Here is a 19,123-nt window from a genome sequence, read left to right as displayed (position 1 = left end):
ATTGTCACACCAATAAACTTTAATTTAAAAAAATAGAATTGATTTGAGTAAGACTAAAGAAACATGAACTATATTTTTTTTAACTTTTATTATAAACATATATCATATATAAGCATATATAAAATGTATTGTGCTGGTTAAGGAATAATCTAAATAAACACCATGTATCTATCTCACACAAAAATAGAAGTGATTTTTCAGTGAACGTTTTTTTAAATCAAGGAAATAAAATGTTTTCCACACTGGATTTAAAAAAAACAAATCTATTTATTTTGTCTTTATTAGGAAAAGTGATAATATATTACTAATGTTGTTACTTACAATTTACATTTTATTCCCACATGTAAAATAGAGTTGATATTAAATTGTTAGAAGCTTACATTCATTGAGGTGTTCACTTGAGCAGTAGTTTCATCATCTGTTGGGAACTGATATATCTGGATGTCATTACTAATCAATTCACTCATTATCTTACACTTAAATTTCTGTAAATCATTTTTAGAAATTGTATCTGCTTTGGCAATCAGTGGTATAATGTTCACCTATGAAGAAGGAAGGAAACAAAATGTCACCACTGAGGATTTGTTGTTAATCCTGGAATTTTTACAGGTAAAACCTCACAGTTTCTGACAATAAATATTTGTAACTAGATAATCACTGATTATTATGCCTTCCTCACAAAATTTCTTTCCAAAATACTCAGTATTTTGAAGATAATTTTTTTTTTATCAGAGTTCAGATTTAGAAGTCTTAACTTGTGTTCCTTTCTACACTTCTAACACATCAGGAGTTAGTAAAATGTAAGTAGTAAGGTGATGTAATCTATTTAATTCATTATAAATTTGATTGCTTATTTACTGAGTGCTATAAAAGTAGAAGAGACCTTTCATCAAAATTATAAAATAATTTGTCCTCTACCTATCATTCATTTACTTTTCTCCCTTTTGCATTACTTTCTCCATAAATCCATCTTAAACTACTTGATTATATATGAGATTAAGCACAATTTTTTCTAGTTTGAATAATACATATCAAAAGTCAAGAATTCTTTGACAGAAAAAACAATTTTAGAATTTTTCCTCTCCAACTGAATAAGATTGAAAACAGCATGTTTTATAAGGGCTGACTGCAGAAAAGAATCTCATGACCTAAGTTTTTTCATATGTATATTGACCCCCTGTTGGAAAAATATATATGTTGCATTCTGTATTCTCTCTAATAAGACCAGTAGCCAAGATCATGAAAGCTTCATGTTTCACAAAATATGTGGCACCAGGTAAATGTTAATGAAATTACTTTATAGTACCATAAAGTAAATTCAATTTCAAAAATATGGGCAACTGACCATAATCTGAGTTACCATTTAATCACACACAAAAAAAAACTAAAAATCAGTTAACTGATTTTTTACCTGCATCCTATTGTCCTAAATGATGCATTATTCTAATTAAATTTCTCTAGAAAGCAAGCTAAGATTGAAATTTATCAAATGCTGTTATAGGCTAAAACTGTCTCCCCCACCCCATGCATATGTTGAAGTCTCAATCCCCAATGTCTCACAATGTGATTGAATTTGGAAATATAAGGTCATTTAATGAGGTGATTAAGTCAATATAAGACCAGTAGGGTGGACCCTAATTCTATCTGACTGTGTCTTTATAAGAAGGGGAAACTTGGACATACAAAGAAATATCAGATGTGTGCACAAAGGAAAGCTCATGTGAAAACACAGCCATCTGCCACCCAAGTGGAAAGGTTTCAGAAGAAACAAAATTTGGCAATACCTTGATCTTGGACTTCTAGCCTTGAGAACTGTGAGAAAATTAATTGTTGTTTAAACCAGTAATTCTGTGGTATTTTGTAATGATATTCCTAAGAAACTATTACGAAATCTTTCAAATTTAACAGAAAAATATACACATATTACAAAGTAAGTTATTGTATGCAAATACCTTCAAGATATGCATTATCTGAAAATAATTATCAAATCCTGAGGTTGGTAGATTTACCGAACACACCTTACTACCAATGCTCTTCATTGTTGATAGATCAAGGGACTTCAGAGAATGTCCTGTAGGTGAAATGAAGTAAAGGCACACATGGATACGAGAATCATGGTAGTCAACAAAGGAACGTTTAATTTTCAATTCTTCTTGAAGATAGGCTTCAAATTGAGCATCTATGTAGTCAACTATTGGTTGGTAACTGAAAAACAATTATTTAAACATTTAGCATAACATATTAATAACATCTGAAGTCTACATTTTTACCATTTAATAAATAGTTAGTATGTATACTCAATAGTTTGTCACAGTAGTATAAACTGAATTACCTGTCTTCACAAAAATACAATTACAAAAAATAAAAGGACCATGCTTTACATTGTTTATTGAAATGGCAAAGTGATTTATCAGTTCAATACAATGCAAATCAGAAACTAAAATTTTTAATTGGGTCCGGAAAAATGGCGGCGTGAGGTGAGCCTCTGTAAAGCTCCCCTAGAATTTACAAAGAATCGAACAACAAAAACTCCACAAAGGACTCCCTGCACAGCAGACAGGCAAGATGAAGAGGCCCACTACCGACTGAAATCACCTACAGATGGGAGATTCGCGCGAGTGGAGGGAGGAGGAAAGGGAGAAGTGCGCGGAGACGGAGCCGCGAGGGGGCAGGGCGCAGACCTAGCTCAGTGCGCTGAGCTCGCTGCTTCCCGAAACTACCACAGCTGTGAGTGAGGGAAGAACTCGGACTGCTGGGGCTCCACCTGGGCTCCACATGGCTGAGGGGACAGCATATACCATGGCTGAACCCAACGCTCACGGCAGAGACCTCGGAGAAAAGACTGAGGGAAAAAGGCTGAAAACGGTGGTTTAAGCCTGCACTGCCGAGCAGAGAACGGAGCCTTAGGCACTGAGACTAGCCGCCCCCTCCCACCCCTCCCAGAGCTCGCCCCACCCACACCTGCCCGGTGCTAGAAGCGAAACAGTAGCTGTGTCAGATTAAAAAAAAAAAAAAAAACAGAAAATTTGCTGTTTTGAGAACTGTGGACCACAGACACAAATTCACAGCCCAACTAGTTCCGGCAAAGGGGAGAGAGCTGTGGAACCAGGACTGGCTGTGGTGGTGGTCGCCACCATTGCTCTGGGCCACCTCTCACAAATTACCCTGTTCCTGACCCCACCTATCTGGGCGGATCCCTGCACGAGTAAACGGAACTGCTAAAACATACGGGGTCTGAATCAGGAGCTGGAAGAGCTTTGGAACATCAAAAGCACTCTGCATACCCACCGGGACACTGCGCCCTGTGACATAGACGAACTATTAACAGAGGAGAAGCCCGTCTCCCAGGGAATCCCCCCATTGTGTGAGAAGTTGGAATAGTGCAGAGAAAACAGCACTACAGTGTGGGAGAAACAAAAATAAATTGCAGTTGGAGAAATAATGAAACATTCTACCAACAAGTACTGGCAAACAAAAGAAAGACCTCTTCCTATCAACCTGTTGCAGAAGTCACTCCTGTAGATGTCTAGGAAGAGAAATAGTAAAGCAGTAATCGCCATGAATAACGAAGGCAACAAGATAGCTCAGAAAGAAAGTGAAAAATCTCCAGAGAAGGCACTTAAAGATACAGAAATATGTGACTTAAACGACAGAAAATTCAAGATTGCAGTTCTGAAAAAACTCAACGAGATACAAGAAAACACAGATAGGCAGTTAAATGAACTCAGAAACTCAATCAAAGAACAGCATGAGCATTTTACGAAAGAGATTGAAATTTTAAAAAAGAACCAAATAGAATTTCTGGAGATTAAGAACTCAATAGAAGAAATTAAGAATGAAATGCTAGCTTAGGTAGCACAGTTCACCAGATGGAGGAAAGAATCAGTGACATCGAAGATAGAAACCTGGAAATGACACAAATAGAAGAAGAAAGAGACTTGAGACTTAAAAGAAATGAAAGAACTCTACAAGAACTTTCTGACTCCATCAGAAAGAGCAATATAAGAATAATGGGCATTGCAGAAGGAGAAGAAAGAGAGAAGAGAACACAGAATATATTCAAACAAATTGTCGATGAGAACTTCCCAAATTTGTGGACAGAACTGGACCCTCGAATCCAAGAAGCAGATAGAACACCTAGTTACCTCAATCCCAACAGGCCTTCTCCAAGGCACATTGTATTGAAGCTGTCTAAAATCAACGACAAAGAAAGAATCCCCCAGGCAGCCAGGGAAAAGAAGACGGTAACTTACAAAGCAAAGCCCATTAGATTATCATCAGATTTTTCAGCAGAAACTCTACAAGCTAGCAGGGAGTGGAACCACATATTCAAACTATTGAAAGAGAGAAATCATGGGCCAAGAATAACATATCCAGCATAAATATCCTTTAGATATGAAGGAGGAATAAAGACCTTTCCAGACATACAGAAGCTGACGGAATTTTCTAATACACGACATGCACTACAATATTAAGGAGGCTATTCGACCACCATCAAGAGGGACAATTTGTGGCAACCAAAACTCAAAAAGGGGGAGAGTAAAGGCCTGAACCGGAATATGGGAATGGAGAAAGTAAGCGTGATGAAGAAAATGGAATACTCTAAATATCAAACTTTCTTTTACATAAACTTAAGGGTAACCACTCAAAATAAATCCAGAATTGAAATATATACTGAAATAAAAGAAGAAACAGAGGGAAACATCATAGAATACCACCACACAGAAATAATAGACAACAACAAAAAGGCAAAGAAACAATGGAGACACAGCCTTACCAGAAAACTAAAGATAGAATGACAGGAAATCCTCACATATCAATAATCACCCTAAATGTAAATGGACTGAACTCACCAATAAAAAGGCACAGAGTAGCAGATTGGATCAAAAAACTAAACCCAACCATATGCTGTCTCCAAGAGACACATCTCAGCTACAAGGACAAGCATAGACTCAAAGTGAAAGGGTGGAAATTGACATTCCAAGCAAATGGTACCCAGAGAAAATCAGGTGTAGCCATAATGATATCAGATGAAACAGACTTCAAGGTGAAAAGATAACAAGAGACAAAGATGGACATTTCATAATGGTGAAGGAGACTGTACAACAAGAAGACATAACAGTCATCAATATTTATGCCCCCAATCAGGGAGCACCGAAATACACCAAGCAACTACTAACAGAACTAAAGGGAGAAATTGACCAAAACACAATTATACTAGGGACTTAAATACATCATTGACAGCTATGGATAGATCATCCAAACAGAAAATAAATAACGAAATAGTAGCCCTAAATGACACATTAGATGAAATGGACATAATTGACATTTATAGAGCACTTCATCCTAAAACATCAGACTATACATTCTTTTCTAGTGTACACGGAACATTCTCAAGGATAGACCATATATTGGGACATAAAATCAGTCTCAACAAATTTAAGAAGATTGAAATCATACCATGCATATTCTCTGATCACAAGGCTTTGAAATTGGATATCAACTGTAAAAAGAAAGCGGGAAAAAACACAAATACATGGAGACTAAACAACATACTTTTAAAGAAGGACTGGGTCAAAGAAGAAATTAGAGGAGAGATCAAAAGATACATAGAAACAAATGACAATGAAAATACATCCTACCAAAATTTCTGGGATGCAGCGAAAGCAGTTTTAAGAGGGAAATTTATCTCATTACAGGCCTATCTCAAGAAACAAGAAAACTCCCAAATAAATAACCTCATGTTACACCTTAAAGAACTAGAAAAAGAAGAACAAGTAAAACCCAAGGTCAGCAGAAGAAAGGAAATAACAAAAATCAGAGCAGAAATAAATGAAATAGAGAACAGAAAGACACTAGAAAACATTAATGTGACAAAGAGCTGTTTCTTTGAGAAGATTAACAAAATTGACAAACCCTTGGCTAGACTTACTAAGATAAAAAGAGAGAAGACACTGATTAACAAAATCAGAAACGTAAAAGGGGAAGTTATCACGGACACCACAGAAATACAAAGGATCATCCAAGAATACTATGAAGGACTATATGCCACCAAATTCAACAACCTAGAAGAAATGGACAAGTTCTTAGAAACATATAGCCTTCCAAGGCTGAACCATGAAGAACTGGAAAATCTAAACAGACCGATCACCAATAACAAAATTGAATCAGTCATCAAAAAACTTCCCAAAAGCAAAAGTCCGGGACCAGATGGCTTCACTAGTGAATTCTACCAAACCTTCAAAGAGGATCTAATACCAATTCGGCACAAACTCCTCCAAAAAATTGAAGAAGAGACATTTATGAGCCTAACTCATTTTATGAGCCCAACATTACCCTGATACCAAAACCTGGTAAGGACAGCAAAAAAAAGAAAATTACAGACCAATATCTCTAATGAATACCGATGTAAAAATCCTAAACAAAATTCTAGCAAATCGAATACAACAATGCATTAAAAAGATTATTCATCACGACCAAGTGGGGTTCATCCCGGGGCACAAGGATGGTTCAACATCAAATCCATCAATGTGATACATCACATAAACAAAATAAAGGACAAAAATCATATGATTATATCAATTGATGCAGAAAAAGCATTTGACAAGATACAACATCCATTTATGATTAAAACACTTAATAAAATGGGTATAGAAGGAAAATACCTTAACATAATAAAGGCCATATATGACAAGCCCTGGTCTAATCTCATAATTAATGGAGAAAAACTGAAGCCCTTTGCTCTATGTTCAGGAACACGACAGGGATGTCCCCTATCACCTCTGCTTTTCAACATAGTGTTGGAAGTCCTTGCCAGAGCAATCAGGCAAGAGAAAGAAATAAAAGGCATCCAAATTGGGAATGAAGAAGTTAAATTATCACTCTTTGCAGATGACATGATGCTATATATAGAAAACCCTAAAGACTCCACCAAAAAGCTATTAGAAACAATCAACGAATACAGTAAAGTTGCTGGCTACAAAATCAAGGCACAAAAGTCCATTGCCTTCCTATATACTAACAATGAAATCTCAGAAAAAGAAATACGAAAAATAATTCCTTTTGCAATTGCAGCAAAAAGAATAAAATACCTAGGAATAAACTTAACCAAGGATGTGAAAGACCTATATGCTGAAAACTATAAGACATTTTTGAAAGAAATTGAAGAAGACACAAAGAAATGGAAAGACATTCCGTGCTCATGGATTGGAAGAATCAACATAGTTGAAATGGCCATATTACCCAAAGCAATATACAGACTCAATGCAATCCCCATCAAAATCCCAATGGCATATTTTAAAGAAATAGAACAAAAAATCATCAGATTTGTTTGGAACCACAAAAGACCCCGAAGAGCCAAAGCAATCTTAAGGAAAAAGAACTATAATGGAGGTATCACACTTCCTGACTTTGGCTTGTACTACAGGGCTACAATCATCAAAACAGCATGGTATTGGCAGAAAAACAGACACATAGACCAATGGAATAGAATTGAGAACCCAGAAATAAAACCACATAAATATGGACAGATAATTTTTGACAAAGAAGCTAAAAACATACAATGGAGCAAAGACAGCCTCTTCAATAAATGGTGCTGGGAGAATTGGATAGCCACGTGCAAAAGAATGAAACTGGATGCTATTTGTCACCATGTACCAAAGTTAATTCAAAAAGGATCAAAGACTTAAGCATAAGACCTGACACAATAAACTGCATAGAAGAAAACATAGGTACTAAACTTATGGACCTTGGGTTCAAAGAGCATTTTATGAACTTGACTCCAAAGGCAATGGACGTAAAAGCTAAAATAAACGAATGGGACTATATGAAACTTAAAAGCTTCTGCACAGCAAAAGAAACCATTGACAAAATAAAGAGGCCACCAACTGAATGGGAGAAGATTTTTGCAAACAGTGCCTCCAATAAGGGGCTAGTATCCAGAATATACAAGGAACTCATGCAACTCAACAACAACAAAAAAAACAACCCAATTGAAAAATGGGCAGAGGACTTGAAGAGACATTTCTCCAAAGAGGACATACAAATGGCAAATAGACATATGAAAAAATGCTCAACATCACTAATCATCAGAGAAATGCAAATCAAAACCACAATGAGATATCACCTCACCCCAGTCAGAATGGCTATCATCAACAAGACAAATAGTAACAAATGTTGGAGAGGCTGTGGAGAAAAAGGAACCCTCATACACTGTTGGTGGGAATGCAGACTGGTGCAGCCGTTATGGAAGGCAGTGTGGAGGTTCCTCAAAGAATTACGAATAGAATTGCCATATGATCCAGCAATTCCTCTCCTGGGTATCTACCCAAAAAATCTGAAAACATTTAGAGATAAAGACACGTGTGCTCCAATGTTCATTGCAGCTCTGTTTACGGTAGCCAAGACATGGAAACAACCAAAATGTCCTTCGATAGATGAATGGATAAAGAAGTTGTGGCATATATACACAATGGAATACTATTCGGCAGTAAGAAAAGATGATATAGGAACATTTGTGACAACATGGATGGATCTTGAGAGAGTAATGCTGAGCGAAACAAGTCAGACAGAAAAAGCAGAGAACCAGGTGATTTCACTGATATGTGGTATATAAACCAAAAACAACAAAAGAACAAGACAAACAAATGAGAAACAGAAACTCATAGACACAGACAATAGTTTAGTGGTTGCCAGAGGGTAAGAGGGGCAGGGGGTGGGGGGTGGGAGATGAGGGTAAGGGGGATCGAATATATGGTGATGGAAGGAGAACTGACTCTGGGTGATGAACACTCAATGGGATTTATAGATGATGTAATACAGAATTGTACACCTGAAATCCATGTAATTTTACTAACAATTGTCACCCCAATAAATTTAATAATAAAAAAAACTCATAGAACTCAACACATAAAAGAAAAAATAAAATAAAATTTAAAAATGGATGGAGGACCTAACTAGACATTTTTCCATAGAGGACAAATAGATGGTCAACAGACAGATAAAAAGATGTTCAGTCTTCTTTATCCAATCACCTAGTGAAGAACACTGATTGTTTCCATGTCTTGACCACAGCAAATAAAGCTGCAATGAACATCAGAGCACATATATCTTTAAGGATAAATGTTTGCAAATTTGGGGGAAAATACTAGGAGAGGTACTGCTGGGTCATATGATAATTCTATTTTTAATTTTTTTTGAGGAACCTCCACACTGCCTTCCACACCAGCTGCATTAATCTTCATTCCCACCTTCAGTGTATGAGGGTTCCTTTTTCTCCATAGCCTCTCCAACACTTGTTACTATTTGTCTTGCTGATGATAGCCATCCTAACTTGTAGATATACACAATGCCATAAAAAAGATGAAATTGTGCCATTTGTTAAAATATGGATGGATCTTGATATTACTATGCTAAGCGAAATAAGTCACACAGAAAAAGTCAAGAACCATATGATTTCACTGATATGTGGGATATAAAACTGAAAGCAACAAAGAAACAAGGGAAACAAATAAAGAAACAAAAACTCAGACACAGACAATAGTTTAGTGGTCACCAGAGGGTAAAGGAGGAGGGGGTCGTAGATGAGGGTAAATGGGGTCAAATATATGGTATGGAAGGAGAAATGACTCTGAGTGGTGAACACACAGTGTAATATATAGATGATGTATTACAGAATTGTACACTTCAAATTTGTGTAATTTTACTAATCATTGTCTCCCCCAATAGTTTTAAATTTAAAAAGTAGACATATGAAAAAATGCTCAACATCATTAATCATCAGAGAAATGCAAATAAAAACCACAAAGAGATATCACCTCACCCGTTTAGAATGGCTATCATCAACAAGACAAATAGCAACAAGTGTTGGAGAGGCTGTGGAGAAAAAGGAACCCTCATACACTGTTAGTGGGAATACAGAGTGGTGCAGCCACTATGGAAGGCAGTGTGGAGGTTCCTCAAAAAATTACAAATAGAATTACCATATGACCCAGCAATCCCTCTCCTGGGTATCTAGCTAAAAATGTCTGAAAACATTTATACAAAAATATCAATTTTATCATAAGAAGAAATATTACTTAAATAGGCAGAATGAAAATATGGAATGAAAATTTTCAATTGCCTTAGAAAAACATTACAATTTAGAGGAAGAAGACAAATTCCTTGAAATAATAAAACCTTTTAATTAAAATAAGAAAACACTAACCTTGCTTCTTTGTTTATTTGATCACCATATCCCACTGTTTTCACAACAGTTAATTTCAACTGAACATTGCTTTCCTGAAGGTCATATGTCTGAATTTTAAGTTCAACATTTGGATAAAAATGCGAGGATTTTTTGTCTTTCAAATTGGTGTTAAACAATGTGTTGATCAGTGTTGACTTTCCAATTCCAGTTTCCCCTGTAATAAACAGATATATCATATAGGGGCATAAGATGGCTAAGAAGTAACACTCTGAATCCCTAGAGTGGTTTAGGAGGTCCCAAATTCTTCAAAGACAAAGATGTCCTTGATAATATACATGCTACTCCTGACACCCTCAATCATTAACATAATATAGATAGAAAATATACATAGAACTGTATCAGATTTTGGAGAGCACTGAAACATTTAAAGAAAAAAAGTGTTTAAGTAGTATGGCTATGAAGATGTAAACGAATACAAGCATGAGGATGTATTCTTGAATTACCACTGCCAGTGTTACACTGCTGAAGATGAGTTAAAGTGAACTTTTGGGAAAATTAAGTAATAATGCAGATGAAAACTCCAGCACTTACCCACACAGAGAAGATTAAAAGAGAATCCTTGTTGAATAGATCTGTTCACTAACTGATGAGGCAAACATTCAAAACCAAAATGACCAAACATAGTTAAGCAACGGATGTTATCTTCTTTTTGCTTAAAGAAACAATAAGTAAAAATATTTTGATTAGAATAGGAAATATCATTTGAAAACATAATTATAATATTTCAAATAAATTAGAATTGATTACTGTTTGGTTATCATACTTCAGGCAAGAGCAAATTAAGTAAATTTATTTTAAAAAAAGAGAAGTCTTTGTCCAGACACATAGATTTTGCTATCATTTTTATAACTAGTGAATCTATCTGTGACTACACTCAGAGAGACAGTGTTCCTAAACTTAAAAGTAGGAAATTAAAGAAATACCTCAAGGAACTTCAGTGTATTACTGTAAAATAAGAAATTATACTTTTCATTAAAGAATGAAAAAATTAGTATACTTTCATTCTGATTCAGTGTGTTAATATATCTAGGAAACTCAATGTATGTTAATATATGCAAGAAAAGTTAGTGACCCCAAAAGGCAAAGGAAATAAAAGCAAAAATAAGTGAATGGGACTATATCAAACTAAAAAGCTCCTGCACAGCAAAAGGAACCATCAACAAAACAAAGAGGCAACAAACCGAATGGGAGAAGATATTTGCAAACAACGTCACTGATAAAGGGCTAGTATCCAAAATATATAAAGAATTTGTACAACTCAGCAACAAAAACAAACAATCCAAATAAAAAATGAGGAAAGCAGAGTAATGTCACAGAAATGGCAGCATGAGGAGTGCTTCTTGAAATAGCCCATGGAAGTTACAACAAATTGAACAGCTATAATTCAACAAAGGAATCCCTGCACATCACACAGGAACACCTGAGATATCAGTACATTGAATCACCTGAAGGTGGGCAAATCTGGTGAGTGAAAGAGGAGGAAGAAGAAAGTGCAGAGACTTGGGCCAAGTGGCCATAGGACACAGTCTGGAGCTCACTTTGGTCTGAGGAGAGGGAAGAATTCAGGCTGCAGGCACACCTGCTGTGGCCCACAGACCTGCCTGAGGGATCACCATATAATACAGCTGAACCCAGTACTCATGGCAGAGACCTCAGAGCAAAGGCCAAATACAGAAGGGTGAGTATACAGTGGTTTAAGCCCTCACTGCCAGGCAGTAAACATAAAACAAACACATGAATCCTAACTGCCTCCCCCCACCTTCCCAGAGCTCATCCACCATCACAATCCTAGTGTTAGAAGCAGCCTCCAGAAGAAACAGTAACAGTGTCAGCTTAAAGAGCAGAATATCTACAGCCCTGAGAAATGGCGCGAAGGTCCCGTAGCCACAGACTCATAGCACAACTAATTGTGGTGAAAGGAAAGGAACTGTAGGGGCAAGACAACTATGGGTTGGTAGTCACCATTGCTCAGAATCACAAAAGCACCAACCACCTCTCACAGCCTACCCTGCCCCCACCTTTCTGGGCACATATCTGCAGGGGAAACCAGAGCCACTGAGACACACATGCTCTGCATCAGGCTGCAGGGGAAGAATTTGTATTTCAGAAGCTCAGAACTCTATTACATCCTCCCACACAGTCAGTGTCCTGAGACCTGGGTGACTTGCCACAAATGCACAAGCAGCCTTTCACAACCCAAGCTGCATCCAACCTTCTGGATGGATCTCTGTGGGGGCAATCAGAGCCCCTGAGACACAAAAGCTCTACATCAGACTGCAGAGGCAGCAATTGGATCTCAGAAGATTAGAACTCTATGGACTTACATACTCTTCCATGGAGGAAGTACCGTAAGACCCAGGTGACCCAGGTGACTTGGGTCTCAGGGTATTGCCTCCATGGGAGGGTATGGAAGAAACCCACATTCCAGGGCAACACCCCACCCTTGTGTGAGAAGCCAGAACAATGCAGGAGCAAATATAAGACTACAGTGTAAGACAGAATAAAAAGTGGGAGAGAAAATAAAACATTCCAGCAAACACCTACTTGAAAGCAAAAGAAAGACCTCTTCATATCAACCTGCTGCAGAACCTACTGTAGAAAACCAGGAAGAGAAATAATAATTTATTAATTGCCATGAATAACCCAGGTAACAATGTAGTTCAGAAATAAAATGAAAAGTCTCCAGAAAATGAACTTAAAGACATGAAAATATGTGACTTAAATGACAGAGAATTCAAAATTGCAGTTCTGAAAAAACTCAACGAGATGCAAGAAAGCACAAATAGGCAGTTTAATGAACTCAGAAACACAATCAAAGAAAAAAAATGAACATTTTGTCAAAGATTGACATTTTTGAAGAACCAAATAGAAATACTGGAAATGAAGAATTCAATAGGAGAAATAAAGAATGAAATAGCCAGCTTAGGTAGTAAAGATGACCAAATAAAAGAAAGAATTAGTAATATCAAAGATTATCTGACATAAAGGCAGAAACCAACAGTAATATAGTCATAGTATGGGACTTTAACACTCCATTAACACCAATGGACAGATCTTCCAGACAAATAATCAAAAAGGAAAGAGCAACCTTAAATGGTACATTAGAGCAGATGGAGTAAATTGATATTTTCTGAACATTTCACCCCAAAGTAGCAGCATATACATTATTTTCAAGTGCATATGGAACATTTTGCAAGATAGACCACATTAGCCCACAAAACAAGTCTTGGTAAATTCAAGAAAATTGAAATCCTATCAAGTGTCTTCTCTGACCACATGGGTATGAAACTAGAAATCAGTTACAAGAAAAATACTGAAAAATCAATAAATACATAGAGGCTAAATAACATGCTGCTAAATAATGAATAGGACAGCAACAAGATCAAGGAAGAAATCAAACGTTTCTTTGAGACAAATGAAAATGAAAACACACTGAGCCAAAATCTGTTGGACACAATGAAAGTAGCCCTAAGAGGAAAATTCAGAGCAAGACAAGCCTATTTGAAGAAATGAGAAAATTTTCAAATAAATAATCTAACTCTACACTTGAACTAGAAAAAGAAGAGAAAAAAAAAAAGGATATAGTAAGCAAAAGCAAAGAAATAATAAAGATCAAAATGGAAATAAATGAAACAGAGTCTAAAAAACAATACAAAATGTCAATGAAACCAAGAGCTGGTTCTTTGAAAAGATAAACAAAATTGATAAACCTTTAACCATACTTATCAAGAAATAAAGGGGATTTCCAGTCAAGATGCTGGAGTAGCTAAACTGTGCTTACATCCTCTCACAACATCAAAATTAAAACTAAACTACAGAAAAACCATCATTCAGAATCACCTGAAGTCTAGCTGAACAAAAGGCCTATAACAAAAGACATATAGAAGAAGCCACCTTGAGACTGGTGGGAAGGGCAGAAACACAGAACAGGCTGATCCCACACCAGCATGTAACCATTAAAAATTGGAAGGGATAGCTCATCTGTGGTGGTACCCCCAGTGGAGTGAGTGGTCCCAACCCCACACTAGGCTCCCAAGCCCAGGGTTCCAGTGCTGGGGAGAGAAGTCCCCATAACTTCTGGCAGTGGAAACCAGCAGAGATTGTGGCTGAGTGAGACAAGGGCAGCTGCAGTCCTGGGTGCTCTTCTTAAAGGGCCTGCATACAGACGTACTCACTGATAGACTAACTCGCTCTGAGCTCCAGCCCTGGGAAGCAGCTAGAAAGGCTTCAGGGACATATGGGGAGGAACTGAATTGTCTAGCTCAGGGCGAGGGCCAGAGGGGCAGCGTTCTTCCAGATGGAAGAGTTGGCAGAAGCCATTGTTTCTTTGTCTCCCTCCCCACTCCTGGCATGCAGACAAAGGTGGCCACCATACAAGGTCTGACAATTCAGTTTGCAAACTAATTCTAGAAAAAGTGCTATATACCTCATTGCTAATCACTATGGTCACCTTTGAAGTACTCCCATTGGGAAGCTATGCACTGACACCAGCACCTAGTCCACCCTTCAAAGCAATTTTGGAACTCTTTTTTGGGAATGGCCATCAGATCTGATATCGTATTACCACTGATGTCCTGAATGTCATCAAAATGTCTTCTTCTTAATATTTCCTTTATCTTTGGGTAAAGAAAGAAGTCATCAGGCGCCAGGTCAGGTGAGTAGGTAGGGTGTCCCAACACAGTTATTTGTTTACTGGCTAAAAACTTCCACACAGTACCATGTGAGCTGGTGAATTGTCATGATGCAAGAGCCATGAATGGTTAGCAAAAAGTTCAGGTCATCTAACTTTTTCGTGCAGACTTTTCAGCACTTCCAAATAGTAAACTTGGTTAACTGTGTGTCCAGTTGATACAAATTCATAATGAATAGTCCCTCTGATATCAATATCATTGCAAACAAGTTCACAAACATAATTGTCAGACCTTGTATCTGAGTCTCCATCAACCTGGCTAACACATTTCATTTGCCCCACTTTGATGATTCCCTGAGACCCTGAGCCACCCAACTTTCAGGCACACCTTTCTGTGTCATTTCCAGGCAAATGCCAGTCTTGGCTCACCTGCAGATGTTCCTAAAATCTCTCAAAGTCTCACAAAACTCAAACATTTAACATTTGATTTCAGCACATCCTGTACCTCTGGCTGAAGCAGCCCTAAGCCCAGCACTAGTGGCAGCCTGACTTCATCTGAAGTTTGGCCTCATGAGGTACCTCTAAGACCAGAGTGGTTGGCAGCTATATGCACATTGCTTTGGGGCTCATGAAAGGTGGTCCTGGAAAGAGCACAGTCTCCAGCTTAACTTGGCTAGCAGTGGGTCTCCTCAAATGAGGCCCTGGGACTGGCACACACAGTGGCCAGCACTGACTGAGCTGGAGCATCAGTCAGCCACCTCCAAGGATGACACAACCAAAGGACACACTGGACCAGCACCAGAGCCAGCTAAAGTAAACCCTGCTCCCTAGTGTCAGCTATGCACATCAGCTCTTCCACTATAGTCACAACCAGTCCTGTCAACAAATCAGCCAAAGGTAAATCCCTACTATTGATGTGCAAACAACAACCAAGGCTCAACTCCAGCAGGAAGGTACACACAATCTACACAAGGGACACACAAGAAGTACCCAGCTCAGGTGACAAGGAAGATTGTACCACTGGGCTCCACAGGACAACTACTACATAAGGCCACTCTAATGAAAACAGGAGACATAGCAGCCTAAAATGATACACAGAAACAAAGACAGGGAGGCAGCCAAAATGGGGAGACAAAGAAACATATTCCCCAAAAAAGAAAGAAAAAAGCTCCACAAAAAATTAACAAAATGGACACAACCAATCTACTAGATACAGAGCTCCAAACATTGGTTGTTAAGATACTCAATGATCTTAATGTGAGCTTCAACAAAGATACAGGAAACATAAAAATGGAGATAGATAACATTTAAAAGAACCAGTCAGAAATGAAGAATATAAATGAATTGAGAAACACACTAGGGGGAATCAATAGTAAGTTACATGAAGCAGATGATCGAATCAGCAATTTGGAAGATAAGGTAGCAAAAAACACCCAATCAGAACAGCAAAAAGGCAGTTTAAGGGGCCTCTGGAACAACATCAAACATACCAACTTTCACATCACACAAGTACCAGAAGGAGAAGAGAGAGAGCAAGGAATTGAAAACTTATTTGAAGAAATAATGACTGAAAACTTTCCTAACCTGAGGAAGGAAATGGATAGTCAAGCTGAGGAAGTCCAGAGAGTTCTGAACAAAATGAACCCAAAGAGGCCAACACCAAGACACATCATAATTAAAAGGCCAAAGTTTAAGGACAAAGAAAGAATGTTAAAGCAACAAGAGAAAAGCAGTTAGTTACCTACAAGGGAGCTCCATAAGACTTTCAGCTACTTCTCAACAGAAACTTTGCAGGGCAGAAGGGATTGGCAGGTAATATTTAAAGTAATGAAAAGCAAGGACCTACAACCAAGATTACTCTACCCAGCAAAACTATAATTTAGAATTGAAGATACAGATAAAGAGCTCCCTAAACAAACAAACAAAAAAAACTAAGGGAGTTCACCACCACAAACAGTATTACAAGGAATCATACAGGGACATTTAAAAATAAAAAAGATAAAAAATATGAATAACAAAATGCCAATTACTACATATCTATCAACATTTTAAATGTAAATAGATTAAATACTTCAATTGAAAAGGAGGGAGGCTGGACTTCCGGAAAAATGGCAGAGTGAGGTGAGCCTCTGTAAAGCTCCCCTGGAATTTACAAAGAATCGAACAACAAAAACTCCACAAAGGACTCCCTGCACAGCAGACAGGCAACACTGAAGAGGCCCACTACCGACTGAAATGACCTACAGGTGGGAGATTCGCGCGAGTGGAGGGAGGAGGAAAGGGAGAAGCGCGGAGACAGAACCGCGCGGACGAAGGACGCAGACCTAGCTCAGTGCGCCGAGCTCGCTGCTTCCCGGAACTACCGCAGCTGCGGGAGATCGGACTGCTAGGGCTCCGCCAGGGCTCCACAGGGCTGAGGGGACAGCATATAACATGGCTGAACCCAACGCTCACGGCAGAGACCTCGGAGAAAAGACTGAGGGAAAAAGGCTGAAAACGGTGGTTTAAGCCTGCACTGCCGAGCAGAGAACGGAGCCTTAGGCACTGAGACTAGCCGCCCCCTCCCTCCCCTCCCAGAGCTCGCCCCGCCCCCACCTGCCCAGTGCTAGAAGCGACACAGTAGCAGTGTCACATCAAAACAACAGAACATTTGCTGTTTTGAGATCTGTGGAAAGCAAACACAAATTCACAGCCCAACTAGTTCCAGCAAAGGGGAGAGACCTGTGGAAGCAGGACCGGCTGTGGTGGTGGTCGCCGCCATTGCTCTGGGCCACCTCTCACAACTCACCCCGCCCCTGACCCCACCTATCTGGGCAGATCCCTGCAGGAGTAAACAGAACTGCTGAAATATACGGGCTCTGAATCAGGAGCTGGAAGAGCTTTGGAACATCAAAAGCTCTCCGCATACCCACCGGGACACTGCGCCCTGTGACCTAGACGAACTATTAACAGAGGAGAAGCCCATCTCCCAGGGAATCCCCCCATTGTGTGAGAAGTTGGAATAGTGCAGAGAAAACATAGCACTACTGTGTGGGAGAAGGAAAATAAGTTGCAGTTGGAGAAATAATAAAACATTCTACCAACAAGTACTGGCAAACAAAAGAAAGACCGCTTTCTATCAACCTGTTGCAGAAGTCACTCCTGTAGATGTCTAGGAAGAGAAATAGTAAACCAGTAATCGCCATGAATAACCAAGGCAACAAGATAGCTCAGAAAGAAAGTGAAAAATCTCCAGAGAAGGCACTTAAAGATACAGAAATATGTGACTTAAATGACAGAGAATTCAAGATTGCAGTTCTGAAAAAACTCAACGAGATACAAGAAAACACAGATAGGCAGTTAAAGGAACTCAGAAACTCAATCAAAGAACAGCATGAGCATTTTACGAAAGAGATTGAAATCTTAAAAAAGAACCAAATAGAATTTCTGGAGATTAAGAACTCAATAGAAGAAATTAAGAATGAAATAACCAGCTTAGGTAGTAGAGTTGACCAGATGGAGGAAAGAATCAGTGACATCGAAGATAGAAACCTGGAAATGACACAAATTGAAGAAGAAAGAGACTTGAGACTTAAAAGAAATGAAAGAACTCTACAAGAACTTTCTGACTCCATCAGAAAGAGCAATATAAGAATAATGGGCATACCAGAAGGAGAAGAAAGAGAGAAGGGAACAGAGAATATATTCAAACAAATTGTCGATGAGAACTTCCCAAATTTGTGGACAGAACTGGACCCTCGAATCCAAGAAGCAAATAGAACACCTAGTTACCTCAATTCCAACAGACCTTCTCCAAGGCACATTGTATTGAAGATGTCTAAAATCAACGACAAAGAAAGAATCCTCAAGGCAGCCAGGAAAAAAACGGTAACTTACAAAGGAAAGCCCATTAGATTATCATCAGATTTTTCAGCAGAAACTCTACAAGCCAGGAGGAGTGGAACCAAATATTCAAACTATTGAAAGAGAGAAACCATGAGCCAAGAATAATATATCCAGCAAAGATATCCTTTAGATATGAAGGAGGAATAAAGACCTTTCCAGACATACAGAAGCTGAGGGAATTTTCTAATACACGACCTGCACTACAAGAAATACTAAAGGAGGCTATTCAACCACCATCAACAGGGATAATTTGTGGCAACCAAAACTCAAAAAGGGGGAGAGTAAAGGCCTGAACCGGAATACGGGAATGGAGAAAGTAAGCGTGCTGAAGAAAATGGAATACTCTAAATATCAAACTTTCT

The 19,123-nt window shown here is 38.3% G+C and overlaps 1 protein-coding gene across 1 annotated transcript in view; it reads right to left on the bottom strand.

The window, feature by feature from the left end:
- The window catches only part of SEPTIN14 (septin 14), a 45,821-nt gene extending 34,953 nt beyond the window's left edge, over window positions 1-10,868 (bottom strand). Inside the window, exons 1-4 of the mRNA XM_074326717.1 lie at window positions 10,778-10,868; window positions 10,205-10,400; window positions 2,019-2,205; window positions 381-542 (exon numbers count right to left, since the gene is read on the bottom strand). Of these exons, the coding sequence (XP_074182818.1) occupies window positions 381-542; window positions 2,019-2,205; window positions 10,205-10,400; window positions 10,778-10,868 (636 nt within the window). The remainder of the gene's footprint in view (window positions 1-380; window positions 543-2,018; window positions 2,206-10,204; window positions 10,401-10,777) is intronic.
- Between the last annotated feature and the right edge of the window lie 8,255 nt (window positions 10,869-19,123).

Source organism: Rhinolophus sinicus, linkage group LG03 (genome assembly GCF_036562045.2).
Source record: "Rhinolophus sinicus isolate RSC01 linkage group LG03, ASM3656204v1, whole genome shotgun sequence".
Classification (NCBI taxonomy): Eukaryota; Metazoa; Chordata; class Mammalia; order Chiroptera; family Rhinolophidae; genus Rhinolophus; species Rhinolophus sinicus.
Note: the sequence above shows the minus strand (reverse complement) of the source record. Positions and strands in the feature narration are given on the sequence as shown.